At 33.0% G+C, this 16356-nt stretch overlaps 2 protein-coding genes and 1 long non-coding RNA gene across 9 annotated transcripts in view; 2 read left to right on the forward strand and 1 right to left on the reverse strand.

The window, feature by feature from the left end:
• Positions 1-8948, reverse strand: part of alpha-Man-IIa (alpha-mannosidase 2) — a 34662-nt gene extending 25714 nt beyond the window's left edge. Inside the window, exons 1-3 of one of the 6 annotated variants that reach the window (XM_074170693.1) lie at positions 8713-8948; positions 6909-7063; positions 2964-3110 (exon numbers count right to left, since the gene is read on the reverse strand). In XM_074170693.1, coding sequence (XP_074026794.1) covers positions 2964-3095 — 132 coding nt within the window. In that variant the 5' untranslated portion in view covers positions 3096-3110; positions 6909-7063; positions 8713-8948. Of the gene's footprint in view, positions 1-2963; positions 3111-6908; positions 7071-8103; positions 8321-8362; positions 8527-8712 lie in introns of those variants that run through there. The other 5 variants (XM_074170690.1, XM_074170695.1, XM_074170694.1 and 2 more) reach the window with 5 other exon arrangements.
• LOC141480550 (uncharacterized) lies at positions 7063-7838 on the forward strand. The gene is made up of 2 exons (XR_012464420.1): positions 7063-7287; positions 7575-7838. It is a non-coding gene; the product is annotated as an uncharacterized lncRNA (long non-coding RNA).
• A 2742-nt stretch (positions 8949-11690) lies between the features above and the next one.
• On the forward strand, positions 11691-16283 carry LOC111514243 (uncharacterized). 2 transcript variants are annotated; one of them, XM_023170485.2, is made up of 6 exons: positions 11691-11913; positions 11968-12274; positions 14025-14258; positions 14420-14639; positions 14697-15091; positions 15998-16283. In XM_023170485.2, the coding sequence occupies exons 1-6, from the start codon at positions 11911-11913 to the stop codon at positions 16132-16134; spliced, it is 1296 nt and encodes a 431-aa protein (XP_023026253.2). In that variant the 5' UTR covers positions 11691-11910; the 3' UTR covers positions 16135-16283. The 2 variants fall into 2 exon arrangements, with proteins under 2 accessions (XP_023026253.2, XP_023026252.2); XM_023170484.2 differs by having other exon boundaries at positions 11693-11913; positions 14694-15091.
• The last annotated feature ends 73 nt before the right edge of the window (positions 16284-16356 follow it).

Here is a 16356-nt window from a genome sequence, read left to right on the forward strand (position 1 = left end):
CAGAAAGTATAGGAAAATTCCTGCTGACTTAATTGTGCTCATTTCATGGCTTCATTTGTCAGATTGGACCATGATTTAAACTGTTTCGATTTTGTCTTTCCTATCAGGGAAATAGGGGGCTACAAGTGGGTAGTGGTCCAATATCAGACTTCATTTCATAACATTTTTTCAGGTACTCGTACGATAACAAAAGTTTCACTTTAAAAATATTGAACATTTTATTAAAACAACGATAAAAATAAAATAAAAACAACAATAAAAATTAATTGGCGCTCCGGGGCGACTTCATTGATTCCAGTGGCGCATTTGCTTTTTCAGCTGCAGGAAAACCCGGAAAAACCTGCAGCACCACATCATCTGAAGTTCTTGATCTAACAATGTCCTCTCTCTTATAAAACAAAATGTAGGGTGTCTCCAGAGGCTCCAATAATTTCAATGCATCGCCAGAACACTTCGTGACACGACTATCGTCAAACTTAAACCAGTCCGTTTCTTCTTTGACCAAGGCGTAATAATGACCAAATACAACGCCAGAACCACAGTGAACAATGACTGCATGAATATTATAATAGTGGTCTGCTAGGTTGAAATGTTCATCTATTTCGAACCTTCCAAAGAGTTTCTTGCTTCCGTTAGAGGTTGAGTCTTGTTTGAAAATCATCAGTGTTATTATTAGATTGACTGGTGCCTCAGCTATACTTGTTTCCTTATAACAGTCAGTTAGTTTGGCGCATGTTTGACAATACAGTCGATCATCACCTGTTAAAAATTCCATTTTCAGATGATTTAACAATAAGCTTTGCACGGACTGGTTATTAGTCATAACAGAAGTGTTTTTACAAATGAGTTAAATTCAACTACCAACTTTCAAGTACCCTGATTCAAAGTGAATCTCCAGTTTTATCACATCTCAACCAATCGCGAGTAAATCATGATATTAGAATTAGCAGCAGAAACAGTAAAATTGAAGATCAAAAATGTGTTTCCTCAAACTGAAAGAATGATAACAGGTTAGGTTAGGTTAGGTTAGAAAAACAGCCGACTTTTTGTTGATGCCGTCCGTATAGATGTTCAATGTTGATGCTTTATACATACATCAAATTGTAATTATTAGGAAGAGTACTCATGATGCAACATACTTTTTACTTAAACTTGTTCACTGTACTTGGATTCAGACAATGGTGCTTTATTGGTGTTTGCTATTTTTGGAATAGGAATAACAGTACTGCTTTTCATTTTATATGGTATTTTTCCTGTATATAGAGATGTATTAATTAAGTTTAGAATAATATGACCGATGGTTTCGAAGATCTCTTTTATCATTTTACAGTTCAGCGTTTCATATATGGATAATTTATTGTCTAGGTTACTATTTTCCGCAAATCTCTCATAGAGAGCATTTCGAAGTTTTCGAATTTACAATATAAGTTATTGTTTACATTGTGCCAACTTTCAGTGATGCTAATACTTTGTATATTATCATTAATACTATGAACAAAATAATTATTAAAACCGCACGCTATTTCTATGTTACTCGTTAATAGTCGATTATGCTCATTTGATTCAAAATATATGGAATTCGGGACATTTTGGCTATTACTTGTAACCATTCTCTTCAAAGTTCTTCACATTTCTTTGGGATTATGCCTATATCTGTCAATATTGTTAAAATAATATATTTCTTTTTTTTTTGTTTGAAAGATTGACATCATTTCTCAATAGTTTAAAGGTTTCCCATTTATCTTGTTTGTTGTTGTTGCGATTCGACTTGAACATTTTATATGCTCTATCCCTCTTATTGATTAAATCATATATCTCATAGTCAAACCATGGCAACTTTGATTGGTACTTACATATTTCAATGGGGGCATTTCTATTTATTACAGTTTCACATGTCTCCAAAATTTCATTATAAATTGTGTCAACGTCAACAGAAGTTAAATTTAAAGTTGTGCATCATTAGGTTAATTTTAATACTGTCTATATTTTCCTCATTAATTTTTCTGAAATTTTTGACGTTCTTATTAACCTTGATTTCATTGCAGAAATTAACTGAAATAACCGAATGATCCGTTATTTTTGGACAGTCATGTACTTCAACTACTATATTATTTTCATTGATATTGGGTATCACATAATCAATTAATGACTTACTAATATCTGTAATACCTGTAATACGTGTTGTGATATATTTTTCAAATACCTCTTGAAGATGATCAATTGGTGATCGAAGCACGTGTCAAAGTGTTAAAAATAATGGTTTGTTGTTGGGATAAAACACCAATAATAATCATTTCTACTCTTTTTTGAAAGCTAGTGTTCGTCGAACAAATTGTTAGTGTAAAATGTCACATTTTTAAAATTATACTTGATTATTACTAATCTGAATATTTTCTCAGGTAAGAAGAAGTGTCAACTTTTTCTAGTGGATAGGAGATGGGTATCTGTTTATATTTTCTCATTGAAATCACTTTTGAGATTTGTATTTATATTCCGTCGACTGTTAGGTGTGTTGCTGATTATGAAGATTTTCAACGTCGGTTTCGATTTTTGGACTGATTTACAAGGTATGCAGTGCGTCATGTGTATCAGAGGTATACCTTTGTGTTCAACAACGACAAAAAATTAAAGTTGATCCGAAGAACCACGTCAATTAATAATAATATTTGCCTCTCAATTGTACGAGATTTACTTTCTGAATATCCTCGCAAAAGTGTTGAATATCATATACACTGAATTCAACAAAAGTGATTATTTACTTTGTATACGATTTTGCTACAGAGAGCAGCAGAGTCTAAAGCACCTACTATGTCATTTATCTAGAAAAGTATTGAAATTTATAGAAACTTCCTTAATTTGTATACAAACAGATTCAAATCGATATGTGACCGACCCATATTACGTTTGAAATGAGCAAACTAATGTTCTACTTATAAGTAAAATTAAATAAAATCCAAACTTACCTCTTGAAAATCTTGATTTATAGAAGATTCTTTCATGGGAAATCCATCAAGATCTTTGGCTGAATAAATTATGAAAACTACTATTATGATAATAAGAAACCCCACTATTGTCACAGCCCTTTTCACTCTCATTATTCAATTCTTCAGCTGAAATAAAAATCTAATCAAATAAAGACCTGGCACACATCTACAAATTCATTAGGTTAGAACAGCTTCATTCGATGTCATTTAATAATTGATTTATCAGAATATCCCATTTTGAGTTAATCTCGTCTTTATCAATTTCAATTTAATCTTTCATTAACGGTAAGTAATCGATAAAAACAAATATGATTTGAGATTTTGTGAGGAACTGAGGATAGTGGACAATTCAAATATGGAAAAGCTTGGAGTCTTGATATTATCGGTCGGTCGGTAGCCGGCGGTTTGACGTGGCGGTTCACTCAGTCAATCGACTGATGTGTAAGTCGGTGGTTCAAGCCGCAGGCTGAACGATCGATTTTCACTTGCTATCGTCCAACCCGTGTTAGGAATCACACGTTAAAAGGTAAGACCTCGTTAGTTCTTAGCTCGCACAAGTTTCGACTTCTGAGGAGTGTCGTTCGTAGGGGTGCGATAGCTGGTTGACGGAAAAAACATATTTTGAACATATACAATGTTGAACAGAACAATGGACAAGGCAGACTTTAAATAAAATTCATATTAGATTTAGTACTTGATAGTTTGCTGCTACTCAACGATAATATCAATATCCACAAAAACTCAGAAGAGGCTATCAATGAAAACCTAAATAAAAGCAATTGGTTACATCGAATTGAGTGGGAAGGTTTGAGCAGTTACTAGATATACCTGATGTATATGAACAATTATAAAGGAATCTGTAAGTTGAAGAAGATAAGCTGCATATGCGTTATTTGAAGTTACAACTACTTACTAGAAACAGACGAGTTCTGAAAGTACGAATTTCAAACACAGACGAGAACAGAAAAGATAATGGTAATACCATAAAAGGAATAACTCAAAGCAGAACAACGAACGAAATGAATAAGTAGCAAATTCAACCTCAGAGTTAATATTCAGCACTATTCAAAGAGGAAGACAGAAGACGACGCAAAAAAATAAAGACGAAAGAGGAAGCATGGACATTGAAAATCCGAATTCGATTTTATCCAAAACCTGAAATAATTAAAGATTGTATAACGATGGAAGGCAGGGTGATTTGGATGGTCTGATATAGAAGTATCAACTAGAAATTACCATTTCAACTGGCATACTAGTGTTTGAAATTTTGATAGCCTTCAAAAAAAAAATTGATAAATTGTCTCATTTTTTTATTGCAAATGGTGCAGAACTCTCGCAGATTCAGATTATACGTTATGACGTGGAAAGTTAGTTTCAACATAAATTTATTAGAGACTCTAATCTGTGCTAAGGTTTGCATAAACTGTATTGGCGTTCTGCCCACACACTGTAGATACTCATCAGTAACCTTCGATCCTTTCTGGGATTTGTCTCTCCCCATACCACTAAGAACTGGCCAATTGAGTTTGTCACATTGCTTGGATTCCTTCACAAGAGAGAAAACTCTGGATGGAGATGAAAAACCAACGTGTTCGAGGTGCAAGGAAAGAAGAAAATGTACAAAGTACCTATCAATCTATAAGTTTCCCGTATTTTAGTAATTCATTCGAAAAGATTCTCTTCAACAGAAATATTCAGAGGCAAATTGAATGTTTCCATTGACTTTTCTTCAGATGGATTAGATATGAGCAATTATGTAGCAGACAATATGGCCCCTTGTCGTTATAATCTATATGCATTTTCAAATCACAGTGGGACTACTTACAACAGGCATTACACAGCATATTGCAGACATCCACATAGTGGCACGTGGCATGAATACAACGATTCACACGTGTCCCCAATTTTACTAAGATCGCTTGTGAGTGATGAGACATATGTCCTCTTTTATGAACAGGAGGGAACGAAGCAGTACCTTTGAGGTGTCTTTTCTCCTTTCTTTCTTTTTTTCATGCACTCAGTTCTATGAATTGATTTGTATTTCATGATTGTTCCAAATATAAGAATCAAAATTAAAATATTTGTTGAATTCTTCACTGATTTCCATATCATCTTTAATTTTTCGACCATCAATTTCAATTGATTTTATGGATTTTTATTATTAATTGTTTTTTTTCTTCCATTCATCTTTACTTGTTGAATTTTTAACTATTTAAAAAATATTCTTTTTATTATTATTATTTCAAAGTTCTTATAGATTTATTGACCAGCTTATTTTGATACTGAACATTGCACTAAAATAAATATTCTTGGGATATACTTTTTTAATATTTATCACGAATGTTCATTAGCTTTTGAAGGTTTTCAGAAAACCATGGTTCAATGTCAATTCTCTTTTTGATGACTTTTGTACAAGTACATATTTCAAAAATGTTTAACAGTTCTTTGTAAAGTGTATTGATATCATTTATAGACCCCATAATAGTAATAATAATAATAAAGGTCTTTTAATAATTTTCAGTTATATTATTACATGTGAACTAAAAAAAGTAAAAGGGTGAAATTCAGTATGGAAATCAGCACCGGAAGGTGCAGACTGCCATCTGTTCTTCCATATTTCGAAATTTAAATTGTCTTCAAGTATGTAGTATCCTGTTTCTCATTATTTTCAAATAAAAGCTGCATTTTATGGTCACTAATAAAGCTGTCTACCAAAGATAGTAAAATTTCTTCTTTGTTTTCGTTAGTCTGTGGTCAATAATACTAGTGCTATTGGAAACACATCTATTTGGTATTTTGTTATTGCGTACAATAACATTATTTTAAACGTAAATATATAAAATACTTTTGGTACACATATTTCTCAGAATATTGACAATCATGTCTCCAAAAATATAACACTTGCATCTTTTCCTATTGATTTTGTACATTTTCTCATCTAATAGAGAGGAGTAAATTCTATCACTGAATTTAGGTAGTCTATACAAGTATATACCTGAAACAATTATAATTTCTTTTGAAACGATAGCTAAGATAGTTCACTTCAGTTTCTATTTATCTTAAAAACAGTTTAGTTCGATTGACTCCAACTGTCAATTTCAGTTGACACGTCAAGAAGAGTACTTCAACCACGCCACTGAAGATGACTACCGCAGATGCAGTTGAAGCGTTCGGAGATTGTACTCAAAGAAGACCATGGGAAAACCCAGAAATCAATCAAAACATTGACGCCAGCCATGAAAGGCTACATTCCTATATTATTTTTTGCAGTTCAATATTCATTGTATCTATCAGATGTTCCACATCATGTGCACAGTATTATACAAGTGTGCCATCGGCAAAGAGATGAATTTTTCACTTATTCATCTCATTAACGATATCGTTTATATACAGTTGAAATAGGAGTGTTCCTAATGTACTGACCTGAGGTGCACCATTATTATTAATCAAATTCCAAAGGGCCATCGACCGAAGTCCTTCAGCCAGTGTGCAATTTTTAAATATTTCCAGTGATTTTTACATATGCTTACATAATAGATTTGAGGTACATTATATTTCTGACAAAAAAAAATATAAATTATGAGAGTGCTTTGATGTTTGCCCAAACAGTTTTTTCTGGGTATTTGAATTTGAATGGTTGTCCTTCAGCTCTTTCTCTACATAATGCCTGTAGGGTCTCCAAGTTAGTTTCATTTTTGGCAAAGAGGTTTCCTAGGTCTGATAATCTCTCCTTTATAGGTTTCACTTCTGTAGTTCTATAAAGCAGTGTGTTTGAGGGATTGTGTAGTATGTTCTGAGGGTGACACATTTTGGTAATACTCCTTAGTGTAGTTACTATTAATAATTTCACTAGAAGTTACATTGTTAAGTTTCTTTACTTGTGTTCTACTATTTAGGTAGTTCTCAAACATTTTTAAACTGTACCTGATATGTGTTATCTTCTCAATTTAAGCAGGAGCCTTTCTCTCTCTACTGCCTCGTCAAATCCAGGTTAACTACTCATATATTCATATTTTGATCTATCCACATTTGCCAGTCGAATAAATCACTTTTGACTGCTGCTTCACAATTATGTCATTCTAAAACCTGATTGATTTTCAGTTGGAATAATTTATAAAGTTCATCATTTGTACATAAACAACTTTCTCTAATAGTTTTCCTATGGTCAACAGGGTATTTATTGGTCGCATTTTCTGACTTTATTCGTATTATTTACTTTTGGAAATGGAATTATTGTTGATACTTTCAGCATATATGGAAATATACCAGTGTGTAGGGAATAGATGACAAGGTTCAATAACAGGTATTTTATTTTTATATATTTTTTTTAGGAATTCCGATGTTAGATCATCATCATCATCATCATTTTTCACTGTTAACAATATATCATGCAGTTGTAAAACATTATTGTTTGATAAACCCCATTAGAGCTCAGAAGAATTCTATAACGACAATTTTCAGTACTATGTGTTCTGCTTTCCTCTTATTATTTATACAAGTATAAGAATCTTGCCCTTTCACTACTTTTATAATTTCTAATCATTGGGTTGCAGTTTCTATAACTTGAATTTTATATTATTGGTCTTTCAGGTAAAACAAGTTTGTTGACAAGAATATTTTCCAGTGACAATATACGCGATAATTGAATCAGTCAAATTTTGATAATAAAACATTCTATCAGGATAGCAAAGCTTTCTTGAACTGAGACAGATGGGGTACGTAGATCTGCACTACATTAAACAAAATAATTAAGAAAACGAAAATAGATTATTTTGAAAAAGATGTTGGCCTCAAGGCTTCCATTGTGGAATCTTTTTATGCAAAATGTTGAAAAATAAATTCATTTCAAATATATCACCTGCTCTTTTGATTTTTCTTATAAAAAAAATCTTGCAAAAATGATGATCTACTGAAAGAACTCTGTCCTGTTGTCCAGTTGTTTATAGATGTTTCAAAACTGAGTTTTAAGGTAGTGTAGCTGATTGAAAATAAAGTTTCTATCAATGCATGTTTCTGAAAGAGCTTAGTGTCTCTAATGATGATCATTTTGAACTATATCAAGAGAAACTGATCCCAGAAAGCATTTTTTGAAACTGGAGAAATCATATAGAGCACCCACCTCTGGCAGAGCTTCATTCTCATCATTGCTTCTTTGCACATCAAGCTCAGCTTCATCAAAAACTCAATAAGAGCCGTTATTCAATTCAGTAAAAATCAAATAGGATGTGCTTGTAGCAGCCATATTAAACATATTTCCAAGGAATCCAAGTCTGAGATTTCCTTGACGAAAATAAAACTGGTTGGGAAATGGTCTGTCAAACTTCTTAGAAAAAGAAGATAAATTGACTTGATTTCAAGATTTTGACTGCAATTTGTACCTGATAACTGTTGAAAGGTTACTTAGTGATGAGTCGGTTGAAACCTTTCATCAGGACTTTGCCATCATGGAAATTTGAATAAATGAAAACCAAGGTGAATTCCTTCACCACTTCGAAGTAATAGGTCTATCTGAGAACTTCTCAACAACTGAGCCCAAAAAATTCTGAAAAGTGCTTAATTATAATCAATTATTCTGACATAACCTATTTGAAAAGTTTGATTTATACGTAAATATTCAATTACGTTCTGCCATTCTATAGAAAGATCTGGGTAGTTAATTTTGTTTTATTCAGAACAAAAATATGTAAAATGAATTAAAATAAAAAGTCATTAAAATATAATAACTTACATCCAACTGACTTGGTTAGTAGGAAAATATGTTTCTTTGTTATTTACATTTATTGGCTGGTTTGCGTGTTAATTACACTTTCGAATTAATTTAATTTTTTAACAAAGCGTAACTACTGGGATATAAATAATTTTTCAAAATTAACTTTTTCCCTTATTTATATAGTTATGATGTTCTGTTTGTCTTTAGTCTTTTGTAACTCTGAGGTTTATATTTTATATCTTGTCTTGTGTTACAGTCACAGAGAGTATTCGAATAAGAACATGAAATGAACCCTGGGTCACGGAATACTATTACTAGTAATTGCTTCTGTGATGTGATTGCGATTTTTTGTTGGTTGTGTATATGTCTTGCGAGAAATATTACCATTAATATAAACAACCTAACAATAAATATCTCCATGAGTCCTACAAATTTTGTTTGCAGCTAATTGTTGCAAAATACCAATCATTAAATTATAAAACAAAAATAAAAATTAATTGGCGCTCCGGGGCGACTTGATTGATTCCAGTGTCGCATTTGCTTTTTCGGCTGCAGGAAAACCCGAAAAAACCTGCAGTACATCATCTGAAGATCTTGATCTGCCAATGTCCTCTCTCTAATAAAACAAATTGTAGGGTGTCTCCAGAGGCTCCAATAAATTCAATACATCGCCAGACCACTTCATGACATGACTATCGTCATACTTAAACCAGTCCGTTTCGTCTTTGACCAAGGCGTAATAATGACCAAATTCAACGCCAGAACCACAGTGAAGGATAACTGCATGAATATTATAACAGTGGTCTGCTAGATTGAAATGTTCATCTATTTCTAACCTTCGAAAGAGTTTCTTGCTTCCGTCAGAGGTTGAGTTTTGTTTAAAGATCATCAGTGAAATCATTCTTAGATTGATTGGTGCCTCAGCTATACTTGTTTTATTATAACAGTCGGTTAGTTTGGCGCAAAAAGTGAACAAGTGAGGATTTTTCCAGCTAAAACTTTACAAACATAAGATCAGATAGACTGTCAGGGGTATTTTTTCGCTCACGAAGAGTATTCAACAAGAACCCCAAGAATTCGGAACAATCCTCTTGTTGTCTTAACGAGTATGTAGTGTACTTCAAAGACTCTAGGAAATCGGATGGAGGGAAAGATGATACATTCTTACGAAACTACAGCTGTATGAACAGGTGTTTGAGTTTGATGAATAAGTAGGAAACATTTTCGTTCTCGTTCATCATTGAAACCTCGTTCTCGAAATTCTTCGTCATGAACAACACTTGTAATATGCTATTTATATAGCATCCTAAATTATCCAATCCAATTTTTTTGTCAAGGTTTTCAAGACAATTCTCTACTGATTCGTAAGGTAGAACATGTTTCACATAATCTGCGTAACAACCATTTTTCAATCTATGATCAATCCTTCCAAGGGATAAAAGGTTTCGTAGAGGTGTCTTTTCAATATTTATCTAACATGGCTTGAAATCGATGATTTAAAACAAGAAAAAATCGAAATCCGATAGAAATTTCCATCTGAAATTTGATTCAAAAAATTTGATTCATTATATGATGATTTGGAGAGAATGTATTATTAATTGCAAGAGAAAAAGCGTCATACTCTAAACATTATTTTTGAATGAAATTTATATGATTGCCAATATGAAGTGTGTTTGGTTTGAAAAATCTGGAACCGAGCTAGCAGGTGCAGATTTGATACCACGTGATTACAAAGTAAACGGAGCGAAATATATTTGATGAACGATTGATTCTATTTGAATGACAAGTTAACATTTGTGGTATTATTTGTCATCACAAACCCTCTAATATATGATTGATAGAGTATTTTTTCTACAAGAGCAATATAATTTATATTTTTTTTTAATTGCAAACAATTTTTCAACAATTTAAGAATGGCAAGCATTGAAGAAGGCATCATCAGTCAATTAAAATGTGTCATTAACTTTCTTCTGGAGATAGTATGTGCTGATAAAAGTAAAAAATTCCGCCAAAAATTAATTTTCCAAAACAATACCTGAAACTCAACCAATTTTTTTGAATATGACAAATGACAACTGAAAAATCTGTCTGATCCTAACATTGATCTTGGAGTAAACCGATTACACTCTTCCTCGTAAATAACGGATACAGAGCAGATGTAATGTGTCCTAGTTGACAACATAGTCTAGTCGAGAAGTCTGTTTTATGTGAAAAAACACGATGGGTGATTGTTTAAAGGAACTTGATTATTTTTTTGAGATTTTGAGTTTCAAGGGTAGATGCATATTTTGGTCTAAAAAGGGTCCCCAGTTCCTTATTACAAGTGTGCGTTTCCATCTAGAATATTTTATAAATGAGTGGAAAAAGGAACCTGGGGTCCATTGGAGCACGATTAATGAAAATGAAATTGCAGCCGGAGAGAATGAGTAAATTGAATTCAATAAACAGAAAGAAGTCTTTTAATATCGGGAGTTTCAGAGTTTACTTTTTTTACTTGGATCGCATTAGGTTTTCAAGGTTTTTTATGTCTTTCTTGATAACTGTACAAATAAACCTCATTTAATCTATGTAAGTAATTTTTTTCATTACCGAAATGAGGCAAATGATAATAACCGAAACAGTGTAGCGCAAAAAATTACCTAGCCAAGTCATTACAATTTTTTTCATGGTTATAATCGTCTATGTAAAATATAAGATATTTTTTAAATTTTCAACTACAAAAAATGGTTGGTTCCGATTTTTTATGTATTTTTGCCTAAACAATATGAAATTGACCGAAGTATCTTTCAACAATAACCGGATCAAATATTCAAAATTCAAACCCATCATCTGCCAATTGTCACTCTCACCACAACTAAAAGTGTTTTCTGGCGTTTAATCACATTCGAGCGTGTATTCAAAAACGATTCGTAGTGACGTCATTGATAATTAGATTCGCCAGAAGTTGTACTTTTTTGAGGTTGGTAACTATACTATTTGAAATTTCATCGAAACAATGTGGTAACACTGTATATAGTGCTTTATCAATGCGACGCCATAGAAGTTACTGTTAATATAGCATTCCCGCTATTGCTACAGGATTGTCGACTGGTAATTTTGTTAATATATTTTAAACTGAACATTGCAGTAGTTGCATTTTATCGGAAGGAAAGACTGAGGGAGTTTATATTTGGTTATCTGATTTGGGAAAGCGACTCCATCTTCTAAAAAGAAACAATGGTATTTATACAACTTTACTGTTACTTTAACGTATTATTAAACTAATTTTTTAAGAGCCGAGGAAGATCTGAAACTTCTACGAAAGTATTCGTTGGAAGTCTGCCAAATGGAGCTTCACCTGAAGATTTAAGGAAGCTTTTTGAACCCTATGGAGAAATTTCCGAATGTGACATTGCAAATCGATGTGGATTTCTTCATTTGGAGGATGAAGCACTAGCCATGAAAGCCATTGAAGAGTTGAATGGTACAGATTTCATGGGAACTAAAATTTCTGTTGAAAGGGGTCGTGTCAAACCAAGACGAAGTGGAGGTGGAGGCGGTCCTCGAGGTGGAAGAGATCGTGGAAGCCCTTACTCTAGAGGTAATGAAAACAATAAATAATTCATTTTTTGAATTCGATGATTGATCATATCAATTTGCATAAGTACCAACAATTTTTCTTTATCTGTCTACAACATTCTGAATATTCACCGTTAATTAGCTTGCAACTTATAATAAAGTTTCCCATACAAAATTTTTAATTTCTTTGCAATTATCTCACCCATTTACATTATAATTTATGAAGTTATATACCTGGCTGATTAATATTATATTATTTTGACTTTTACTTTTGCTTGTTGTTTTAATGTAAATCAATGGGAGCGTTCATATTCCACACTCTAAAGTAAAAATGTGATCTATGCTGTCATTGATTCACATTATGACAACTTTTTCAAAGTGAAACGTGAAGTATTTAATACCTACCATTAATGACTCTCATTGGTTTTGTTGGAAGTGTTTCACAATTAATCAATACAAGTTGTAGCTATTTGCGGGAATGAATAAACATGTTCCTTTTTTTAAGCCCAGATTTTGATATCATAACTGAACACTAGATGGCCATTGTAGTTCAAAATGATGGCTAGCCCGATATATTTTGCCCAAAAAATTCAAGTTCTTATTGACAAAATAGGAAGCACATTGCATACAATATGAATGTAACAATTATTATGCACACACACATATAAAGATGCATGTCTTATACCCTTAATACATTTAGTCAAAAAATATAAAACATATCACAGCAGAGCTTCTTTGTAAAATTCTAACATAGTTGTAAGCTTTTTTCTGAAGAACCTTTTTGACAAATTTCCTGAACATTTTATATGGAGTAATATTTCTCAATTTCAAGAGTATGTGATAGTATAGCTTTTTGCTTGCATAAAGTAGTGAATTCTTTGTTAGGGCTGATTTAGGGACAAGAAGAAGTAAGTTTTTGTTTGCGATTTGCTGCATATTGTAGTTTGGAGATCACTGAAATCCTCTTATAAATTAGGCACACAGATTCCAGAATAGAATACATATAACCCTAGAAATCCCTTTATATAGAAATATCTACATGGTTTCTGTGGCCCTTCTTTTCATAAATAACACACAGCTTGTTTTTGAAAATAAACACTGATTGGCAAAGATGTTAGTTGTAGAATCCCCGAAATGCTATTCTGTATCTCAATTGAGATTAAAACAAAGCATGATAGACACTTTTTGCTATGCTTGAATTAAGTTTATTTGCCATAATTCAATGTTATTATGTGTTTATTGAAATTTAATCTGTTGTCTATAAATAAGCCTAAAAATTTAAAAAAATGTTTTGTTTTCTATACCATTGCCATTTGAATTCACCACATTGCGGTAACATTTCAAGGTAGTAAGTTAGTTTTTTTAATGTTGAAGTACAAAAAATTGTAATCGCAACATTTGTGTCCAAGTTCCTGTGGATACTTTTTAGCATTATTGAGGTAATTTTGACTTGTCACTAATAACTCCTATTTCAGGATTCACCCAATCAAACACCTTTTTTGTGTTATATTACAGTTAGTCAGTGAGGGTATAGGGATCTATATGTTTTAGTATGAAAACACTTTAGAAAGCTATTACATAGCGAAACACTTGTTGCCTGTTACAATGACGTGTTATGCGAATAACATCCATGAGTTGGCAAAATAGTACTATTTGTTATTTGTGTTCATTTTCTAAAGAAAAATATGATCTTCAGTAATACCAATTATATATATTTTCTAAGCATAATTATAATCATGTTGAAATTGATGAAATGTATACAATTTGAATAGGAGGTGGGGACTTCAGAGGGCCTCCCAGAAATGGTGGTTTTGGAGGTGGGAGAGACTTTCCTCCTCATAGGGGAGGTGGATATGACAGGCCACAAAGAGGTGGATTTGGTGGAGGCGGGTTTGATGAAAGACGGGGTGGACCTAGTTATGATGATAGACGGATGGGAGGAGCTGGAGAATATGACAGGCGTTCAGGTGGACCAGGAGGATATGATGATAGAAGAGGTGGACCAGGTTTGTATTGCTGCCAGATTTTTTTCTTTATTTTTTATTTCATGTTTTCAATTTATTTAAATGGAAGACTATCTTTTTATTTTGATTTGTGGCACAATTGTGAATAACTTTAGATAGAAGCAGTTATCTATTTTTGCCTAACTTCTCAACAACTTTTTTAGATCGTAGACTTTATGATGACAGACAAGGCTTTGACAGTGGTAGGGGGGGTTTCGATGATAGAAGGCCCATAGGAGGATATGATGATAGAAGATCAGGGACTGAACGTAGACCAATGTTAGATGCTCAAGGTGATAGAGGTGTTCCAAGTGGATCATTTGATCGGTCTGGTAGTGGAGATTTGTTCAGTCGCAGAGACCAAGGGGCACTGTCAAAGGCAACGTAAGTATTGTGATTATAGAAAATTATTTTTTTTTAAATTATTCTCACTTCTAGTAGTTACGACAATCGTGCTGGAGGCTATGGTCCTAGCTCAAATGGCTACGGGGAGGAATGGGAGGAAGATATGCAGATGAGCCGTCTGCTGGTTATGGAGGAAGTTATGGGTCTCCACCTGCTGGTGGATATGGTGCCACATCTGCTGGAGGTTATGGCTCTTCATCTGGTGGTGGATATGGTTCTCCTGTTGATGGTGGGTATGGTTCCTCTGCTGGCGGATACGGTTCCTCTAGTGGTGGATATGGATCCTCTGGTGGCGGATACGGAGATAGAGGTGGTTATGGCGGAGGCTCTGCAGGATATACTAATTCCTATCAACCTGGAGGAGGTGCAGGAACGTCTGCACCTCGAGGTGGATATGACTCAGCCTACCCTCCTCTTCCTCAACAACGAGAGTAAGTAATAGTTTCATTTTGTCTGGACGAATAAAAAAGATGGGAATCACGAATATCCGTCAGAATAATCATCTGTATGTTGCCCAGTTCTTAAGTTTATGCAAGTATATCCTAACGGGAAAATTCCAAGAAGTCGCCTTTTAAACCAAAGTAACTAAAACTTGACGGCCAAAAAATAAACATGAAATGGTTTTTATGTTAAATCTTATTTATCTCCATCATAATTTTTTGACAAGAGTTGCGTTTAATTGAATAGAATAAAATAGTCTTTCTTCTTTCCTTCATGATGAAAACCTTTTCTCAGGCGTAGAACATGTTGATACAATATTATTTTTACTTAATATTAATTATAATAAAATATGAAATACAGTCTCATTCAATCTGCAGTTCAACTAAAAAATTAATGCTGGATTTAAATCATTATTCTTTTTATTATTAATATTTATGAATCGGCAGTTCTAAATCATTGTGTAAGTTTCCCGTGAGATAAGTTCTCATCACAGTAAGTGATGAGTACAATGACTATCCCTGTAGAAGTGATAGTATACCTTAGTCTGTTCATGAATATTTCTAAACAATATGGAAAAAATCAAAATTAATTTTGGAAAAAAAAATTTCAACAGCATTCCAAGGGTTCTCATTGATGATATTTGTTGAAAATGCAAAATTTAATTACGTGTTCTGTGAAAATGAAAAACAAGCAAAATTCAACTTTCTTTTGAAGTCTTTTTAGTACAGTGAGTAAATTAATTGCCGTTTTCAATGTCTTCGATAATCTTGGTAAAAAAAAATATTTTCAAAGGTTTAGAAAAAGTTTGAACGATTCAATCTCTCGGATTTGGGCTATTGTAGACCTTATAGTGGTTCCTAATAACAATGTTTAAGATTCTCCATTCTCTATTGTAGCTATTCAAGCGGTGGCGGACCTGGCGGAATGCGAAGAGACGTGCCTCCCGGACGCAGATTCTGAAAAAAAAAACCACATTTGCGCATTAATATGTAAGGTGGCATCGCACTTCTATCTGAAACATTTGCGTCAGTAACTTAGCTTAGGTTGAGGATTCAAGTATAATGTTTGCGTTACTGTTGCGCCAATTACCCCTCAAAGTAATATTTTTATTGGACATAATTTTGAGTTTCATTTTTTAATAAAATACATATTTGCAATAAACACGGTTTTTTCCAAAACTTACGCTGTAGTTTCTATGACAATACTTATGAAAGTATGCTTCATCTTCACTCCTAACAAACATATATAAAAATAG

The sequence above is a fragment of the Leptinotarsa decemlineata genome, unplaced genomic scaffold, assembly GCF_025532065.1.
Source record: "Leptinotarsa decemlineata unplaced genomic scaffold, Ldec_3_MD MMD2_P_RNA_scaffold_9, whole genome shotgun sequence".
Classification (NCBI taxonomy): Eukaryota; Metazoa; Arthropoda; class Insecta; order Coleoptera; family Chrysomelidae; genus Leptinotarsa; species Leptinotarsa decemlineata.